Source organism: Astatotilapia calliptera, chromosome 19 (assembly GCF_964374335.1).
Source record: "Astatotilapia calliptera chromosome 19, fAstCal68.1, whole genome shotgun sequence".
Classification (NCBI taxonomy): Eukaryota; Metazoa; Chordata; class Actinopteri; order Cichliformes; family Cichlidae; genus Astatotilapia; species Astatotilapia calliptera.
Genome location: NC_137440.1, coordinates 29,906,793 through 29,927,438, shown reverse-complemented (window position 1 = coordinate 29,927,438; position 20,646 = coordinate 29,906,793). Strand labels below are relative to the sequence as shown.

The 20,646-nt window shown below is 44.5% G+C and overlaps 1 protein-coding gene across 4 annotated transcripts in view; it reads right to left on the bottom strand.

Moving 5' to 3' along the window:
• The window catches only part of tmem260 (transmembrane protein 260), a 44,995-nt gene that overhangs the window by 22,688 nt on the left and 1,661 nt on the right, over positions 1-20,646 (bottom strand). For 2 of the 4 annotated variants that reach the window (XM_026151450.2, XM_080294147.1), the window contains exons 2-15: positions 18,445-18,476; positions 16,288-16,439; positions 8,176-8,353; positions 7,967-8,080; positions 7,368-7,547; positions 7,249-7,289; positions 5,859-5,945; positions 4,694-4,802; positions 4,231-4,403; positions 2,797-2,968; positions 2,179-2,318; positions 1,430-1,606; positions 422-475; positions 67-151 (exon numbers count right to left, since the gene is read on the bottom strand). In XM_026151450.2, the coding sequence (XP_026007235.2) occupies positions 67-151; positions 422-475; positions 1,430-1,606; positions 2,179-2,318; positions 2,797-2,968; positions 4,231-4,403; positions 4,694-4,802; positions 5,859-5,945; positions 7,249-7,289; positions 7,368-7,547; positions 7,967-8,080; positions 8,176-8,353; positions 16,288-16,439; positions 18,445-18,476 (1,694 nt within the window). Of the gene's footprint in view, positions 1-66; positions 152-421; positions 476-1,429; positions 1,607-2,178; positions 2,319-2,796; positions 2,969-4,230; positions 4,404-4,693; positions 4,803-5,858; positions 5,946-7,248; positions 7,290-7,367; positions 7,548-7,966; positions 8,081-8,175; positions 8,354-13,144; positions 13,231-16,287; positions 16,440-18,444; positions 18,477-20,646 lie in introns of those variants that run through there. The other 2 variants (XM_080294146.1, XM_080294148.1) reach the window with 2 other exon arrangements.

Sequence of the window (20,646 nt, the reverse complement as noted above, 5' to 3'; positions counted from 1 at the left end):
CTTTTCCTGATGCATTTTAATCTGCCCTACTGTGGTAAAGTGTTTGCAGGTGGGGGTCAGACTCACAGTGTAAGACAGCTCAAAGAGGCGAGCTTTCCCCTCTCCCTGCATCCTTTCAGCCAGGTCAAACAGAAAGAAAGCCGTCTTCATCCTGAAACAAAGCACGCAGGCTCAGGGCTAAGTGCTGGATGGATGAGCCATGCAGATCTACACTCTCAGACGCACCACTCCAATGGAGTGATTTATGTAGATGCCGGCACCAAATACATTGTACGTGTAGATGTTTTACCACACAAGACTGGTTTATGGAGATGTTCTGGTGGGGCAATATGCATCGTGACACATCTTTTTATTTATGCTCGAAAGTATACATCCACTTCAAACAAGAAAACTAGCATCCGCTGTAAAGCATTCAGCATACCTGGCTTGCCACATCTCTTCATTAGCAACACGCTCCCAGGATGCAGGATGGAAACTGTTCATACATGGGGAGAAAAAAAATCATTTCTTTATCTAATACAACCTTCAGGCACCGCGCTGGCTTATTCACAGTTCCACTAACTATAAATGATTATTTATGTGAATATATTGTTCCACTTGGCTGTGCAGGTTTTGATACACTAAACATCAATGTTTGCTGCATAAACATTAAGTGACTGAGCAACAATACCAGCTAGCACATTAGACATGGAGTAAAACCACATCTGCCTTTTTTTCCCCACTTTGTTGACTGTAAACACTTGACCTCTTCTTCAAAAGAATATTTTAGCAGGGTTTCCGAGCTAATATTTGGCTTGTGGGCATCGGCAGACACGCTTGTCGTGAGGGTGCGGGAAATAATGTCACAGTATTCAGCCGTGGATATCTGAGTGAATGAAGGGCTCCTGGCAACAGCAACAAAATATGGAGCTTTGACTAATTCCACTTTTGACACAGTTATTGACAAAACGCAATAAGAAACTCATTATTTTTCATCTTCAGTCTCATTTCAGATGGCTAAGGGCCTAATGTCTTGCTCTGGTAAAATTCACAAAGAGCTGGATCACAGCATGGAGAACAGAGGACAAGCCCACTAAGGGACGTTCTGTGGAGTCTGTGGAGGGACGACTGAAGACCACAGAGAGAAAAGTGAGCACTGAGATTTTTTCTTTTCACTCCAAAGGATTTGTTTATTTTCTTGGCCAACAGCAGACCTTAAAAATTAAACCATGCTAATTTTTAACCATTTAAAAATCAGCGACGCTGAAATGTTATGAAAATTCAAATGAAGATCAAAGAGATCTAACTTTTCTAAAAACATTTAACAGGTTAGGTTGAATTTCAGAGCAATGAGGATAACATGACATCCCCAACACCAATCTAAATATAAATTATTTTAATAGTATAATCCAGGCTGAAATACGCATGAAGGTAAGAGTTAACTGTTAACCTGTTGTGTGGATCACTCCAGTTATAGATATTGCGTGTACGATGAGCCCACTCTTCAGGGTGAAACTGCTTCTGAACGGGCGCTAAGTAGTCACACACACCCAGGGGCCAGCGGGAATAACTGTGTTCCCAGCTCAGGTCTCCATCAGGAAGCCCGATGCAGGCAAACACATCCCTCCTGCAGAAAAACAGAGACAAACTCTTAAATAGAGGCGTGCCCTCAGTTTTTATCTCCGGGTAGCTGTTTATAATTACACACACAGTGACAACATGGAGACAGAAATTTCCTCACATCCCAGCACCTTCTAGGTTCCCATCAGCCCTGCGCTTCTCACAGACCCCGAGGGTTAATCCCGCAGGTCAGTGTTGCCCCCACAGAGATACATATATGTTGGCCTGGCAAACACTGCCCCCTGGTGGGCTTGGTATTAACAAGGCACTATCCAATTTCTGGATCTCAGTTCCTCCTGAAGGAGTGAATCATGGGAGCAGCAGCAAGTCCACCAGAGACCGTTTAACCAAATCAAGTAGATTAGCTGACTTTTGTAGTTCATCAGACTCCTTTTATGGCCTCAACAGTTCTGTGGGCTTATCTTGTGCTTGCACTGTGTCGACCATTCTGCTGATCTCTGCCTCATTAGATCACCCACTTGTTCATTGTTGCCCTCCCAATTCACTCACTCTCTCTCTCTTTCCATTTAACATCCTTTTATTCCCCCTCTGCTCTTTTCATGTGTCTGAGACACTCACTGCGTGTTGCAGGACAGAAATTGATCGAGACTGAAGGTGCCTTTCTCCTCGGGGTTGACCGGGTCCCACCAGCGGCCGGGAAAGTGGATCCCAGGGTGGTGCTGTGCCAGCTTGGCCACATACCAAGCATATGTCATCATCTAGTGAGAACAAAGAGCACCACCAATCCCAGAGAAATATTTATAACCAGTCGATTATCAGTTAAACAATCATCAGTGCAATTAGTTTAAAGGGATTTTTGTGTCATTATATCTTAAAGCAACTGATGAATCATAGTGATAACATATACAAACTAATAAGTATATAAGACAACACAACCAATTTATAAGGCCTCTACTTGCTGACTTAAGGGTCTAATTTATGATTTCAATGAATTTCTTTCAGTTACCACAAAGCTGATTTTTACATTTTGCCAAAATATGTAAAACATTATATTATCATGAGAAATCACACTTCATTCACATTTTGTCCTTTATTTTTTAAATCTCTTTTGAATATAGTGCGGTTTTAATGGACAAGAAAAATAAGACAAAACAATTTCGTCATAAATAAAATTCCTTAACTTATATTATGAAGGAAAAATCTTTTCAATACAGGGAACAGGGAAAACCTCCTGACCTCCTGATCAACCAGGCGTACATCAGGCCGTACGCCCTGGCAGTAGTGCAGGTATCGCAGAGAATTTCCAGGCAGATCTCCTCTGGTCAGGATGATTGAGTCTTTGGAGAAGGAGGCCAGAAGCTCCCTGCCGAACCTCTCCACCACAGTGTTCCCACTCTGATCACACTCCCTAAGATCATCAGCACATATGCAAGCAATTACTCTACACTAGCATCAAAACAGAAGTTGCATTTTCTCCCATTTTAAAAATGGTTAAACACATCTTTACCCCTGCTCAGAAGTGTGTGTGAGAAGTGTATATGTGAGTGTCTGTAGGTACGCTTTCAAGGTGCTCTGAGGGTAAGTTGTCAGTGCCCCCGCCCCTTCCCCTCACTCTAGCTGCCTATCTAATCGTGGGGAGACAGGTGTGATGGGTCTGACAGCACAGGCCATGCTCTCCCCTTGATCAAAGCCGCTCAGTGATGGCTGTCTGGCACTCCCCAGCGCTACGCTGGTGTAATCTGCCTTCTCGGACAGCTAACATCTCAGACTGAGCTCTGAGAGTAGAATCTATGTGCTAACCGTGCCTCTCTTTAGCCCCTACCATGGGGTGAGCAGAGAAAAACCTGACATGTGGAGTTCAGACCTGCAGTATGAAGCGCAGAGAAGCAAAAGAGAAACAAATCAGGTTGACTCAGGAAAAACTGTGCATGGGGATTTTAGAAGGAGCTAGAAGAGGGGAGTTTTTACATCATTTAAAGTTTACAAAGCAGAAGTATTTAACTTCATTCTTCATATGCATTTGGGTTCAGTGTAGTTACTGCAACATGAATAATGTAAAAACATTAAATTGACAGATACATGGATTGCAGAGTATCTGAAAAGAAACCGTAAGACTCGAGCAGTCGGACACAAAAACACTATTAGAGCCTGAAATCACTAATAGCCTGTAGAAGAAAAAAACAATGCAGCTACAATAATTATGTCCACTGTGATCAAAATCTTTGCTGTTAAGAATTAGTTTTCTAATTGTCTCCAAATTCAGACGTTACAAAGCCCTAACTCAGCCCTTTTACTGCAAATATACAACAGTGGAAATGGAACTGTAAGGATTTTGTAAGGAGTTAAAGTTCGGAGCGCTGGATTTTTAAATTAAACAATGAGAATACATTTAAAGTGCTGCCTTTGCGTTCCTTTGGTAGTGTCTTCATTCACATGCAGTGCAATTCTGAGGCCGGGGCCAAAATGAGTCTAACTGCAACAACACAACAAATCTTCAAATTTAAAGTCAGCATTTTAAACTCGTTGCTTGAAATCTACCATTTTAGACTTGTGCAATGAAAACCACTGTTGCACACCACAGTAATTCCTGACTGTGTATCGACAGCACTGCAGATTTTCATCACACCAAACAACAGCAAGCTTGTTACTGTTAGCGTGTGCAATAGTCACCTGTGATTGGTGTGCACCATATGTGCCAGCAGAGCTGCAGTGAAGACCCAGCCTGTGGTCTTCCACAACCCCCCATAGCCCAGCCTCCTCTCCAGCCCAGCTAGAGTCCAGCTCAAGCCGAGGCCTGCCAGCACACACACTGCAGCATCGCTCTGGAGCCAGAAACGCTCAACCTGCAGGAAGTGACCATGCAAGTGTATACCACACACACACACACAGACACAGACACACACAGAGGCAAATAAGTGTTTTCTGTAGTTTTTTTTGCTTTGTTTTTTTCTGGGTTTGCTTTACCGTTGGACCAGGATCAGCATCAACATACAGTACGCTGCTGTCACTGTGGTTTTATTTCAGAATATTGAAAACTGAGACAAACTTGTAATTCAATGCTGAGCACAAGGTGTGATGCTTCAGCTATGATATGAGAAAAGATGTCTGAGAACATAAAAGTCTTATAGCTCACCACTCCGAGCAGTAAGGGTCTGCTAATGTCCAGGTTGGCTCTCCATGCAAAAAACAGCGAGTAGACCACCAGCATGACAGTTAACAGCCAGGACACTGAGCGACACCTCCTAGGACGGGACACCTCGGGTTATTCAGCGCACAAATATTTAACCAGCTTTCCTTTTTTTTCTGCATGCACAGTCTGCCATTTCAATATTTTTAGTCTAATGTATCACTTTGTCTATTTACTCTGTAAAAATATATTTGTTTTGAATAAGTCTGTAAGAATATTAATGCACGGACGGGGATCACAAGCCTGAGAGAAAACGTATCTGCCAGCAAGCTAAGAGGTTCATGATTGATTTTCTAATGCAGACTGAGTCATAATGAGCCGATGCCAACCGCTGAATCACAAACTCATTACAGTACAGCTGTAAAACGTTCTTATACACCAAAAAGAAAAAATTTCCCCTCGTGGCAAAAAAATAAGCCATCGTCCGAACCTGAAGAGACAAGCTTTCAGGTTTCCTGCCAACAAACTGATTTGCTGATCTCCGTCAGCCGGACACTTATAATCACTCAAGCTTTTCTTGATTTACGTTTTCCTTACTTACAAGCACCATAGCTAAAAAGCAAATGAAATCATATTTATAACCTTACACTTTAACATGGGGCAAATAAGCATTTGCCGGGTTTCCTTTGGGCAATCTATTAGACGACCTTCCTCTTCTTCATCATCTGTCTGTGTATGTAGCCAAGTTTATTGAAGTGCACCTCGGGAGAAGGGGAATAGCTTGTGCCCTGCGGGGCTTTGGGGCATTACTGGGGCTTTATCAGCTCCACCCAACAGATCCCAGCAAAGGCTCTCCTGTAATGAATTACAGGATCACGCTGCCACATATAGATGCATACAGGCAGTGATTTACTTGTACACACAAACATGATTTTGAAAATCCAAAATACACATCAAATCCTCTTGATCTGAATGTGGAGCGTGGTGACAGTTTGACAGTTAGGTGCCTCAGTGTTGTTTTGTATTCTTTTTTTCTAAGATCAGCATTTTGTCAGTGGTTTTGTTCCCCGTCTTTTACTCCAGGGGATTAGATTTTTGTAGTTGAAGTGGGTGCTGAGATGTGCGTGACAGAGTTTGGTGTGTTGCACGCTGGCATCCAACTCATCCTTACCTGTCCAATGAGGAGAGCGCAAAGCCCATTCCTGCCAGTACCAAGACAGGAAGTGAAAGTTCTGCCAGGGAGTGGTCCAACTGAGCCCTGCACACACAAACACACACAGAGACATGACGGACACCGAAGACAAGCTCAAGTAGCCTCCCTGCTACTGAACTCAAGGACACCAATTATTAAATGCCCTTCATCCCCTATCAAAACAAACTCCTTGGACTGTGCACTCCTCCTTTCAATCGGATTGACAGATACGAATGACTGTGTCATCCACCCCCCACAGCCCCATCCTCTCCTCACAGCGCCTGTCAGTCACACAGCGCTTGCTCAGAGCGGAGAGATAGTTTCCTGCCTCTTCCTTAATACCCATCTCTATTTGACAGCTTATTGAGTCTCTATATCTCCCAATGTACACTATGTGTGAATGTGCTCATGAGCGTGTGTTCGTGTGTGTGTGTGCGTGTCAGTTATTCCAGTGGGTTTACGTCTCCAGTGCGACATGCCTGTCATGTTCGCCTCTCTTCCCCATCTTGAAGGTGTGCTTGTCCATCAAGCAGCAGGGGTGATGGAAAGGGGTGGGTGCTTGGCAGAGGGGGGGCTGGTAGTGGGGGGTCTTAAGACGCACACGCACCCCATCCCGTCAGCTGGAGAAAGATACCAGGAATGGGATGACTGTGGTTGTGGTAGCAGAGGGAAGCAAGGGAGGGAATGGGGTGGAGGGGGTGGGGAGGTGCTAGAGTGGAAAAATACAATTTCTCAAGCTCTATTGCAATGTCTGTCATCACAGCTTGTCACGCTTAAACACCAGAGCTGAGTGATCATTTCAAACTGCTGGAGAAAGAGAACACAGTGATTTGGCCCTCTAAGCAGGTTCAGTTCTGCTTTGATGGGAGAGAGTGGAATGGGAAGAACAAAAGCTGCTGGGGAAAGTAAGGGAAGAGATGGGCTGCAGAAATGACTGTGGGCCCTTATAATGGCTTGGTGTGCGTGTGTATGTGGCTAAACCTGTGTAAATCACCAGAACCATCGCAAAGAGCAGTTGGGTCTTCCATCTCTAGTCCCAAACGTGCCCTCACTGTGCCTCAGATCAAATCGACCTACTTTCCTCCCTTCTCCATCCTAGATCCTACTGTCTAAATAGAAATGAAATACTCAAATCAAACATGCTGGGCAGTTTATGGATGAGAAACATACTGTTTCCTGCGAGATGGACTAAATGTGCTGCTTTGGCCACAAAAACTAGAAATTCAGTGATGTTACTTTGTTCTGGGAAACGATGATGTGAGTTTAGCTGATGGTCATTATACGCATTAAATGACCATCTTGTTGTGCCGTTTACGATATTCAGACCAGGAAGTTTCACGTGCAAACAGCAGAAAGACTGTTTACTTACTGCAGCATTGTGGTCAGGTTAACCGAGCTTTCTGTCTTTGCCTGCAAAACAAAAATCAATGTAAGCTAAGCCAACAGGGTCAGGGTCTGTTTAAATGCAGCGAGGCAAGCAACACTTACCAGACAGAATGTGCCATATTCAGCTCGCAGCAGGTGGGTCAACAGACCCGACAGGGTGGTCTGGTCACCCCAGCTCCAGCGGGCTGTGTTGAGGTAGGATGAAATCGGCAGGTAGATGTACGGCAGGAAGCCAGCGAGGAAACAGAATCCCAGAGATACAAGGCCACGCAAAGACAGCTCCTGTTTAAATACAAGGATAAGATGTTCTTAAATTCATGTTGTCCAAACCGTGAGCAAGAAAGTAAAATGGAACGTGTGCGTGTCAACAAGACTGGAGAGCCTTGTTTGGCCCTAAAAGCCCCTCTTTTCTTAGACCAACAGTAACTTTGAAGTTGCGCTAATTTCCAGCTTCATATATTTAGAATTCAGAGTTTAAAACAATCCATATTTATATCTATCTTAAAGCCATTTTAGCTCCTCTCCCTTTAAACCAACTTCCCTCTGATTGGCTGCACCTCACAAACAGCAGCTTTTAAGAGGATATGAGAGGAAAATATCTTGTTTTTGAAGTCTTTTTATTTCTGTCAAAAAACTGCACACAGCCTATTTCTTCTTTGCCATCTATAATTCTCTTTATTTAAAGAGACCCTGTGACTTACCTTTTGAGAGCACAGTCGGTAAAGGACCCAAGGAATGATGACCAACACATACAGCACCAGTGTGTGCTGGTTACAGAGCCCCAAGCCACAGCATAATGCCCCCCAGTGTGCAATCTAACAGGGACAACCAAAACAGTGCAGCATTGTGCGCTTACATTGAATAAAACATAACCTGTGTGTTGCATCTGTTGTGTGGTGTTTTGAGTTACCTTCTTCCTCTGCGTGGCATTTTCAGCACAGCGGAAGCTGGCGGTCAAGAAGAAGAGAAGGCCAATAAAAAGGTTATTGAGGGTGAAGACCTCTGCCACCATGGACCACTGCCAGCTGAGTCTGGACACAGCGAACAGCCCACCAGCCAGCACTGCTCCAGGACCAGGACCTGCCAACCTGAAAGTGTAGAAGAAGAGGGTTTTACTCTTTAGAAAGGACTGCATCGGAGGACAATGACAAGAAGTTAATTACAATCTGGTCAACTAAATTAACTATTGTACTAATTTAACCATCTGGATGTTTCAGTTGTTTAAAACGACTGCATTAAAATGAACCTCAAAAACAGTATTTCTAAAGGCTGCAGAACTTAAACTGCTTTTTTCAATTTTTTTTTTTTTATCTAAGCTGCACTGCAACGACACACTGAAAAAAAACAGAGAGAAAATAACAAAGTCAGCAGCTTCACACAAATTTTAAATGTTGTTGTCAAAAAAGCCACCACTTCCCTATAACTAATTTGGGGACCCATTATAATCTTCCTTCTACCCAAGTTTGCTTCTCGGACAAGACCTTGAAAAACACTCAGTGATTTGGGGTAATTCACATATCATGAGAAGTCCCTCTCGAGCAGCCGGTTGATCTTGAACAGACTGGCACAGAAACCACCGTGGTGGAGATAGCACTTTATCCTCAGCTTCTTAAATATAATGTGTGCACAAAAGTTTTCCCCTTCCTCCTCTCCTGTACTGTCTCCGTCTCCTCTGCGGTAATTGAAGCAAACTTGGGATAATCTGTCATACGCTAAGACCCACCACTTACTAAACTGAGAGACAGAGGGGGAGAGAGAGTGAGGCGACAAATGATGGGGAGAAGGGAAAGAAAAGGAAAATAGTGCAGAAAAGTGTGCATTAAAGGGGTGAGACAGTGTGCGGGATGTAGGATGAAATATAGAAAAAGGAAGAAAAAAGTTCAAGAAGAGAGAGGGGAAAGAAGAGAAAAGGAAAAAAAGGCAACCCAGTCCCCAGCATGCTGGCTCTGAAATATGAGCAGGCTCGACAATTAGGGAAGTCAGGCAGTATGGCCCTTTCCGCCATTGTGTGGAGTGGCTTAGAGTCCTCATCAGCCTATCAGCTAACTGACAGGCAGAGAGCTGCTCTATTCAGCACCGCAGATACAAGCTGCAGGCCAAACGGCTGCCAGGTCCCTTATGACCCCACAATCCCTTGCCGGTGACAGCTTCAAGCTCCATAGCAAATTAGGCGCTCTCACATTACAATCGCAGAAGACAGATTCCATTAACGGTATCTGAAATTGAGTAGAGAGCAGGCCCGTTATCAGACCTGACTCATAAGCACCGCCATTAATCACAAGGCATGATACCATTTATACATTTCCAGCTCTCTGCCTGCCGCTGTGATAGTCAGCCACAAAAGGCCTGATGAGACTTAGGCTAGGGGAACAATGGAGCTTTCTGAGGAAAGCGCGGTAAATCAGGAAAAAAAGGAGAGCGAGAGCGAGAGAAGGGTGGAAAAAAAAAACTTTAGCTTGCTGACTACTTCCCCTTTTATTCTTGGGTTTTCTCTCTGCTACTCTCCACTATTTTTTTCTGTGTTCTCTGTAAGGCAAGCCTGCTGAATGAGCACACGTATGTGTGTGCGCATGCACTTAATGGGGTTGGGGGGTTGTGGCGTCTAGGAGTGGGTCTTAATAAGCGATAGCACCGACTTCCTCGCTGCACCGCTCCAGGAATTAGTTGTAACTTGAAGGAAAAATGAAGAAGGGTGGCGTTTCTAGAGGGGGGTGGGGGGATGCAGATGGGGACTTTTGTTGAGGTGCAGAGACCTCCCGCACCCATTATTTTACCTCCTCACATGACAATTAACCCACAGCTCATGCACCTAGCGGGGGGCTGGTTTGGGGGTGGCACGGGGTGCAGAGCAGTCATGGGGGTCCCAAAGAAGGGGTTATTACACCAAGTCTGTTCCTCCTTCTGAAGCTCGTCTGATAGCCAGCACTCGTCACATATTCAAAGACACACACACAGGCACACACTTCTGTTCCTGAACTTCTTTATTCTCCCTGAGTGCCTGACAAATCTCTCTGTTAGAGCTTGTCAGTCAGTAAGAAGCCAGTGATGTGTGTACAGTGCAGCCTGTAAATGACCTGTCTGTCTGCGCGGGACCACCTGGGTCCCAGTCAGCCTCTCCACAGCTCATTCTCCAGGCTGGCTGCTCCCAGGGCGCTCGGATAAAGCAGGACACATTTTGACACCAGTGTGGCCGTGTTCCCTGTTATCACGACTCAGTGCTGTGCAGGATGCTGCCGCTGTACTGAAATGTTGTGGCTCAGTGACAATGGACTGGTTGGGACGTGGCAGGAGAATAACACGGCTGACAACGAGACTATTCAACCCTGAACTGATCCAACCTGCCAAAAAATGCCTGCGTCATCACTTGGGTAATTAAGGAATGACCAATATACTTAAAGCCTGAAACGAAACACAAACTTTGAAATAAAGTAAAAAAAACTATCCATAATTCAACTTGAATAATATGAAAGAGGAGCACAGGCTGAAAAGGGAGGATTAAAGGTAAATAAAAAAAAAAATGACAATGATACGAGAGACAATGTCCCCTTCAAGGACACAATAAAGGCTCAGTATAATCACTTTGAAGTGTCAAAATGAGAACCTGCCTCATTTACACACTCGGTTCTACAGTATGGGCCAGAGACATGCCAGCATCGGCCGTCTGCGCTAAACAGCATCACACAAAAAACCTACACCAGCACTCTGCACTGAATGAAGCTTCACAATGGAGCTGGCTAAGAGAGCCGCTGTTACACACCACCCCGGGGAACAGACAATACCACAGCTGTGCCATCGCGGATCAACAACGCACTGTTCTCTAACCGAGTGGTGGTTTGGGTTAAGCGGTGCTGGAAAACAATCACACATTCCTGAAGAGGGTAAAAAGCCCGAGAGAGAGGGGGTGGCCTTGCTCGGGCTGAGGCTGAGGTTTCCAGCTGGCCCGAGCAAACACCCCAGGGCTCCCCTCTGGCCGGGACACCAGGCAGGCTATTTAGCAGCTATTATATGACAGGGGTATGATGTATTGCTTTGAAGTTTCAAAGCCAATCTGCAACTGATACACAAACATTAAGGGATGTCAGTAAATCAAAGTATTGGCTTTGATTTAGTACTACTAAATGACCCAATGTTAATTTTCTTTCAGAGGAATTACATCATGACAGTACGATCGAACTGTTTTACGATTTTATACATTTCTGCTGTTTCGAGTTCATATAGGTTAAGTTCTTTTGTCACATGAGAGCAGAAAGATTTGTAGATTTCTGGGTTATCAACAAAAGATGCACTTCAAAAAACACGACACTGGAGTTTAAAATCTAAAAAAAAATATGCAATGTGCAGTATTACATGTAGAGTCAAGAGCTTAATTCATGCTTGAGAGTAATTGTTGTTGTGATTTTTATAAATTCATCATCTATCAGCTGCACAATTGTTTAGGTATGCAATGCTATATTTATTTTATATGGTTATTTAAACAGAAACATAACAATCGTGTTATATGGTGATATTACTGTTGATATTAGTAATATGGCAGCACTGACATCCATACAGTTACCCTTTCACTTCCCTTTAATAGATAAAATATTGATTATAATTACCTATCATATATATTTTAACTTTGCTAGCTGGTGGAATGACCACTGGAATGACGGCTGTTTATGATATTTTTCCTGATTATTTCATCTTAAACTACAATAAGAACTAACTGAGAAAATCTGATTTCTAACTGACGTCCACACTGTATGTTTCAGGAGGGGAAAAAAAGTCTATCAAGTCTCCAAACCAAGCACTTCCCCATCTTTCCTTCCCCCGTGCGGTGTATGAAGAAGACGCTGTCTGTTTGCGCTGAAAGGAGGGTAAACACGGGTCCTGGCTCTGCCGCTCAGACACCCCTCCTCCAAGAAAGCGCTCCAGCGCTACAAGTGCGTGTAAAATTAATCACCACAATTCTGTTCAAACAATGCAGCCACTGACATGACAATTTCTCCCAGAATGCCATCTTAATCTCCACCCAACACACAAAAATTACAGGAAGAGGGGGGTGAAAAAAAAAAAAAACAATTTAGAAAAATCCCGTGTTTATGCAATTCACTGAATGCCATTTTTTATTGCTGCTTTTTTCCAACAAAGTCATTAGGCACACACCAGTGATACATAAATGTTGCTGTATAGATTCCATTAACTAATTCTGGGTGAATTGTAATTGCCGAGTCTGATCCGTCTCTGTGCCTGGTGCCTTATTAAGACTGCCTGTGGTGGGTGAGGAATGTAATATTGACGTCCGAAGCAGACACAATCTCGGGCCCACGGGCAAAAGGAATATTAAACTGGTACTGTATTCTGCTGTCTATCTAGCCCTCCTCCCTCCTCCGCTCTATCCCCATCCCGTAGCCAGTAATGAGGAAATAACATCTTCATTAGACATCTGTTTAACTGTATTAGAGGATGAGTCCTGGGGGAACCATTGGTCATGCTGAGGAGGGTGGGAGTAAAGGAGGTCTGTTGGACTACAATGTGACGGATGAGATACTGCAGAATAGGAACAAAAGGTCCAGCGATTGAGGCCTTTTAAACAGACAAACTTAAAATTGTCTTCTGCATTTTCATAAATAAATTTCAAAAAATAACAGTAATGGGTGTATTCTCTATGGATACTTGGGCTGAAGATTTTATCCAAGAGTAGCAGACGTGAGAGGGAGGGGCATCCTTGCCACCTACAGGAAGAGGTGAGAGCATTACCCAATAAAACAACTCTGTTCAGCTGTTTTTTGGATACAAACCCACATCAGTGGTTGCTAAAAACAATTCCCCCACACGTCGCTCCTGACACGACCTCAACAAGACACACACAACCCCACCCCTTTGGAAAAACAACCCACCTGAGCAAGGAGAGAAAGCACCATCGGGACCATATGGTGGAGGTCCTTATAAGGAGCTGGGGATGCAGCATGCGGCAGGGGATGGCACCACGCCCACCCTCCCGTCCACTGAGGTGTCAGCTGTGCCACATGGGCTAGCTCTTGGCAGGGGAGCCTTTCGCAGGTGTGCGGTTTTTCTCTCGAGGGCCGCCGGGGAAAGAGGGAGGCCAGACACGTTTGGTGTGCTTCAACGGGCCTGTTATGTAATCATGTGATCAAACCGAAAAGTGCTGATGACTGAGCGGGGCGAAGTTGGGGGGTTTTTCTGCTGTGATGGCTGTCAGCTCGCTAACGTGTCTGCTCGCGGTGTCTCGGGATAAGCTGGGGAATGGAGAGAGATTCCTCTCAGGTAGCAGAGATTCAGAGCAGCTTTAGCAGATAAACTATGAAACGAGAGAGCACAAAATACAGAGCTGTCTGGATTATCCCGCTACGCATTCCTCCAGAGACTCACAGCTGAGGCCTTTAGCATTCCACCAGCCAAATGTTTCTCTCTGTGAACCTCCAAGTGCAATCGATAGTAATTATCATTACGTCCACCATCCTCAAAGGCTTGTCAGGCCGTGGTGTGAAAACATAACAAGACATGCAATTCGGCCATCAAACTATATGATCAAGCAAAGAAAACTGTAATTGACAAATCAAAGGGAAGCTAAATTGCTACATTTAAACTTATGCAAGAGAGAGAAGTGGCTTCCAAGCCTATCAACTTACATTCCCCCACATTAAACACGGCAATCTGGCCGACTAATTTAAATTGATACATCAAAGGCTCACTATGTTGGGTATATTCCAGATGAATTTCAAGGTCTTACCATTTATTATTTGAGAGAAACTGACTTCGAGTACCCGTATTAACTTCAAAATATTTTGCCATCTGAACATAATTTCACAAAGCAATAATTTGTTTGGGAGGGTGAGGTCGGCCTATTTCCCAGCAAATGAAAAGCAAAAAAATGAGAAGTAGTTACAAAAAAAACTGTTTAGGAGGGCCAACAAAGGGACAAAAACAACAAATGACATTTAAGAAATTAATTATGTTGGGACACAGCACACTCACTACAAGGGCAGAGCAGGTATGAACGGCTGGTCAGTTTTGGCATTTCATCTGAGGGAAAGGCCTGAACAGAGGGTCTCTGCATGGCCGTGGCATTTATGCCAGTATTGTTGACAGGGTTAAATCACACAAATGCCCTGCACGCCAGAACCAAGAAGCAGGTCTCGACCATCCGGGAACCCTCGCCCAGTTCTCTCATCTTTTGCCCTCTCCAGTAACCCCCCAGTAACCTGAGTGTGCCAACTGATCCACAGCCTCATAGCTCATCCCAGTCTAGGCCCTGAACAGATAATGACTAAAACCTTTTATGCTTATTTCTCTAAACTGGAAGCGTAGATTATACATTCACACTTAAGAGCTTATATGGTGTAACTGGATGAAGTCCTCACCACTCATCAACCCTAGCTGGCGGTTGTGGGTAAGGGGGGTTGCAGAGCCTTTTAATGACTTTTTACTTGACCATAATCCACAACTGGATCTAAATCCCCCGAGATTATAAACTGGGGCTACGGTTAACATGCAAAATAGGAGCCAAATATCAGCAGACAGCATGGATATTTTCGGCCCTCAAAATAACTGTAAATGTCTGGCCAAGAACGGAGTCCAATCAAAAGCCTGAATACCAGGGAAGCAATAAGGATGTCCAGTTAAAGCATGACGAAGAAGTGCAGTGTTTTAACACCCCCCCCCCCTTTTTTTAACCCTCTTTTTATTGTTTTGTCCTTTTTGCCTTGTCCTGGGAACACTGGTGAAAGCTGGCAGCCGTTGGTTCACCTCTCAGAGACAGTAAGACAGGGCAGGGTCTAAGACTGATGCAGTCTGGGCTTAAGGCCAGTCCCCTGGGTAGCGCTCCCTCTCCAGTCCCTGCCCTACTTCAGCAGGGATGACCCTGTACCCTGACCTTCTCCAGACCTCCTGCCACATCGCACACACTGGCCAAGCACACAGGAAGCCGGCCCAGCACTGCGCACTTTATAACACACACAATTTCATTTTCACTTGCTGTCCTCCCGCTATCACAGAGTCCTCACAGCCTGCCAAGGTGTGCAGCAAGAAGAAATTACATCATATTCAACAATTTCTATTCTGGAAATAGTAACTTAGAAATATATGACATGATTGGAAACAGCCCAGTATGCACAAAGAGGGACAAAAAGGTAAAATGTTGACACTAAGCTGCCACCAAAATGCAGTGTGGAAAATGACTAAAATCAGCAAAAAGTGTGATGTAAGGCAGTCTGGTTAACCATGCAAGATAAACACACAGACAAAGCAGGAAGGGGTAAAATACTCCTTACATGATACGGTCAGCAGCAGGCGAAGCTGCAGGGTGGGTAGATGGCAATGCGGGGACCGTAAACTGTGTTTATGACTGAGCGAGGGGAGAGGTAGTTGACGAGAGGGGAGAGGGAGGAGCGCAGAGAGTGATCCTGTTCCTCTCAGACCCAGGAGGCAAGAAGGGGAGAGATTAGAAATCGTGCCATGTCCCGATTGGGAGCATGCTGGGCAGTGGGGGGGGGCAGAAGAACAGGGATGTCAGGTTTGGGGGGGTGGAGGGCACAATAATTGGGATATACATACACATACACGCATTCTCACAACGGGTGGCTGATAGGTAAACAGGGAGGGTAAGGTGCTGGGAGGGAGGACGGCGACTGGGTTCTGCTTCTGAATACTGAACAGAGGATCAGGGAGACCACTGCCTGTCAGTCAGGGCCCAAAAATACCACTTTCTGTTCCAGACAGCTTCACGATGCAAAAAGTCAGTAGGGGAATGTTTAAAGACTGCCGCCACTCAAAAATGTCTTCTTATTATTGTTACTTCCCTTGATGTGAGTTAGTCACCAGAAGGCTCCTCTGCTGAAGGAAAGAGGCTCTTTGTGCCTTCCTTAAAGTTCTGTTTGAGAATTTAGTACTTCAGTTACTGATACCTACTCGATTGCAGAGTGCACCAATGTAATTTTTTATACAATAACTAAAATCCCAGAACAGAACATAATGCATCAAGAAATTCTGGAATTGGGAAACACATTTTTCATATGCCTACCTGCAGACAGTAATGCAGAAGCCACCACAAGCTGCAGCCCCCAGGAGGCTACTCATCAGGTTAACGCTGTGGGCTGGAGAGAGTGAGGGCAGCAGACGCATAGCCATGTGAGCCAGTAGAGTGAAGAGTGGGTATCCTGGAGGATGGGCCACCTAAAGACACAAAAACAAAGACAAGGGCCATTTCACACGTGAACTTTTTATCAGGTGCTCCTTTCTTACATGCAGCATGTAGCTGGAGATGCGTTCTTACTGCTATACTAGAGGAAATACTCCATTTGGTTTCGGAAGCTTTGATAAAGTGAGTAAGGGGCAAAAACACGTGATTCTGCTCACTACTGTTAAATTCAGTGATCTGCTATTCACACACTGGCACAATCCCAGAGATCTGGCAGGCAAACCACTGATGTTTAGAAAAAGAGCTGCAGTATGTGTAAAAATAGCTCACAATGTGATGCTATCACAATAGGTTTACCACGATGATGATTGTATCACAATACCTTATACATTAAGAGACAATAATCAATGATATATGCACCTTAACTGTGCAACTTTAAAAAACAGAAGACAAATAGAAGAAAAAATTTATTTATTCCCTGCAATGTAGTGCCAGTGTGCATCACTATGAATTACTTTTACTCCATTTCAGTAATGAAACTGTTTAGTTTTTCAGCTCTCTTTTCCCCTTTTAAATTTCTTCTTCTTCAGCTTCTGTTTTCCCTTAATTATGTGATAAGCGCTGGTAGTGACTCCGGTACATCGGGACTGTGTGGAGAGTCCCTACAAAATTTACTTTTAAAAACTCTGATTTTTAACAACAGTGTACCATATCTGTAATTCTATCGCACAAGAAAGGGATTTAATATATTGCTGTATCAACATTTTATCCTCAGCAGGTAAGCACACGTGAATTTTGTGAGGAGTCAGAAACATCCTGCTTGGCTTTACTCTGACTGTGCTGTCATACGAGAGCCCTACACTCCCTTTCTTTTCCCCTTTTCTCACTTCTTTGCTGCGGGCCTCTTCCCAAGGACAGTGCAGCTCCCTAGAGCCCGTGGTATAACACGTGGTGCTCGCCAGCCTCAACCCCCAAACCACCGCAGAGCCGTAGTCATTTTCGCCTGGGAGATCTTGGCAATCGCAGCAATTAGCCACTAAGTCTCTTCCACCCAGATAAGGACTCAGTCATTAAACACAGACTCATTCCCTGGCACAGATAACACAAAGCATGCAGGCAGTGAGAAGGGGCAGCTCTTCGAATGAACAGAAAGCCGAAAGGTGAGAGTGTGACTGACTCACCAGTTACCTCGAACACGGCAAAGGATCTTTTTGCAGACATGCAAACAGCTTTGCTAAAATTTGAGTGAGGAGCTGGAAATGGAAAAGGCGCGTCGCAATAACTCGATGAGCAAAAAGCGAGGCTGTAAATATGAGAGAAAGAGAAAAGCTCCAGCAGCGAGAGTGGTGAACTAAATGGTAGCATCACGCAGGTGGGTAACGTCACCAAAATGAAGAGCGATTAAGAGCATGAGGAAGGACTGTGTGGGCTGACAGCAGTGTACAGACATGCAGCTAAAGGACAGCTGAGCGATAAAGGCCACAGGGAGCAAAGAGAAGGAGAACTCTCAAGCTCTGGGGATCAGAAGAGGGGGGCCAGCAGCCTGGGTCCCAGAGATGGCCTGCAAGGCCCTGGGGAGGCCTGAAAGGCAGACAGGCAGGCCACACGGACTGCAGCACTAACGGCAGGATTACTGGCATAGTGACACCGACACAGCCTCCCTAAAAGGATCACAGCGGCGTAATAAACTTTATTAAATAATAAAACTTATTATAACTGTTAACCCGATTTAGTTCATTCTTCGCGGCTTACACACACACACAAAAAAGAGGGGTGGATATAATAAGCCTTATACCGTACATAAGGCAAAGCCTACAAAAGCCATCGCCTTACCATTGACTTTAATTGGATTTGAAAAACGGGTTGCAAATTATAGCATTCTCTACTTGCAACTTAGTAAAATAAGTGTATAGAAAAGAAGGGGAAAAACCTGTGGACTGAAAGTAAATTAATCTGCTTTCTGCCCATGCTTAATTAAACTTCCTTAATGCTTATAAGAGTTAATGAGTGAATTGATTAAACAATACAGCTAATACTTACCCCCAGCTCACAAGCAGTGGTGATCAGCTCTCCTGTGGAAGAGAATAGGGGAGGAAATTAATGTAAACCCAATAATTATTATTAAGAGACAAGTCTGCTCCCAAAGTTTTCCCAAATCAAATACTTGCACTGGGGTTTTGCATTAATTTGCCAGGATCAAAACCTGCAAATCTTCCCAGTGTGACATTTCCTAAGCGGCACGCTCATTCTCTTCATCTTTCACTTCTCCCCCGATGCCTCCCTCCCTTCTCCGGCACATACACACAGATATAAACACACGCACATACACACAAACCATTAGACTCCCCCTCCAATGCCTTGTCACACAAAGACACACATATGCAGATCTGAGAATAATGCTTCCAGTCCCATCCTCCCCATGCATTAGGGTCCTTTCCTCTCCTCTTTCTTCTGCTGCTCTACGTGCCTCTCTCCTGCTCCCACACTCCTAATGTCTCAATGTCTCGTTTAGTCCGTTGGGCACAAACAGAAAGGCTACGCCGGTGACAGTCACAGAATGAAGTAAGCTGTAAAAATAAAAGCCGGCTGCACAATTTTTTGACAAGCTCTGTGTGAGGCGCAGCACAAAGTGAAAAGAAAACCCCTAAAAGCTTTTTGAGGGAGCTTTAATGTATCTGGGCACAAACCCATTTGTGCCAGAATACACCCAGAGCATTTCAAATTATACTGATTTCTCACCCAATGTTTGCATCTCCCACTCATGAAAATTGAAATTTGGTTCAGATTAAATGACATTGATAAATGTTTAGGTTCAGGACAGCCCCCTCTACTGGTACCAGACGGGTAGTCCCTTCCTCCGTCAAACACATCCAATGAAACGCTGGCCTTGTTTCTTGCAGACTCTATCACTTTTACAAGCTATGTCGAATCCGTAAGACACTACACGCGACTCCATTAAATCACATTAAGGTAAATTAATTTATATTGCTCTCCTGTGTTCACTGGTTTTCAAACATATAGCACGTAAGAAAGAAGAAAAGAATACAGCTGTTTCAATCTGAGCAGCTGTTGGTGCTGTTACATATATTTAAAAACAAACAAACAAACATCTGCACAGTAGGGACATGAGCAGGGATGCAGTAACAACCTTTACAAAACAGAAGGGCTGGATTTCAGATGGCACTGGTTTCCTCTCATATTTTGCAACCTTGCTGATACAGTGAATTACGATGCCTAAATTTCTGCCACATGAGGAGCCCTAACTCTTATCAGTCTAATGGACCATGAAGTCAGAACTCCTCCACCTGCACAGCTTAAATGTTTCCACAGCTCCATTTCACCTGGCATGAGCCGCCAGCTACCTGCCATCATTTAACATCACACTTTCTCATCCTTCATCGGCTTCTCAATTTCACTCATTTTCCCCTTAGAAGTGGCACACTTTTACACCATTCAACACTGAAACTCAAACTAATACCAAGCCAAAACATCCATCTCAGTGCAACAGAGATGCAGTTCTGCAGCCCCAATACTAAAAAGGGAAAATATTGACTCAACGGGGTAGCAGCATGGGTGCCAAGAGTCTTTGTGATTGTGGAGCATGGGCACCCACACCAGTCTTCCCATAATCCCCATCATTTCCACACTCCACATTCCTAGACAACAGCGTACCCGCGGGGCTGCGCTCAAGCCTCTCCAGGGCACATCACACCTAAAGAGATTAGGACACAGAGACGGAGACCTGGAGAATTCGGAAGGGTGTTCAGCTGGCACTATCAGAGCGGGCATCCTGCACCGTCCCTAAACACTGTGGAGAAGGGGCTGGCCATTTTTTCAAAGGCCCTGTTCGTTAGACAGCAGCACAACCAGCAGGGCTACTCAGCACTCCAATTGCCCGCTCTCGCTTCATCTCTCCTCGCTTATATCTGGCCGAGCTTTTCTTATGCTTTCATTCTGCAAAAATGCATTCCCTTCTGCAGCTCGCACGCCAAAGCAGTAAAAACCTAACAAGCAGAGCCTTCATGCCCTCAAGTCCATAATTTACAAGTTTGTAACCTTGGTATCACTTCTAAACACTGTTTGTAATTGTTCAAGGCACTCCTTCATAAACTGCATTACAAGAATGTTGGGAAAACACATCGGAAGGTACTGAGTGGAATACATTCAAGTCCACAGTAAGCCGTGTTAAATGTAAATTAGGTTTATGCATGCACACAAAATATTGAATTTAAATAAACAAGG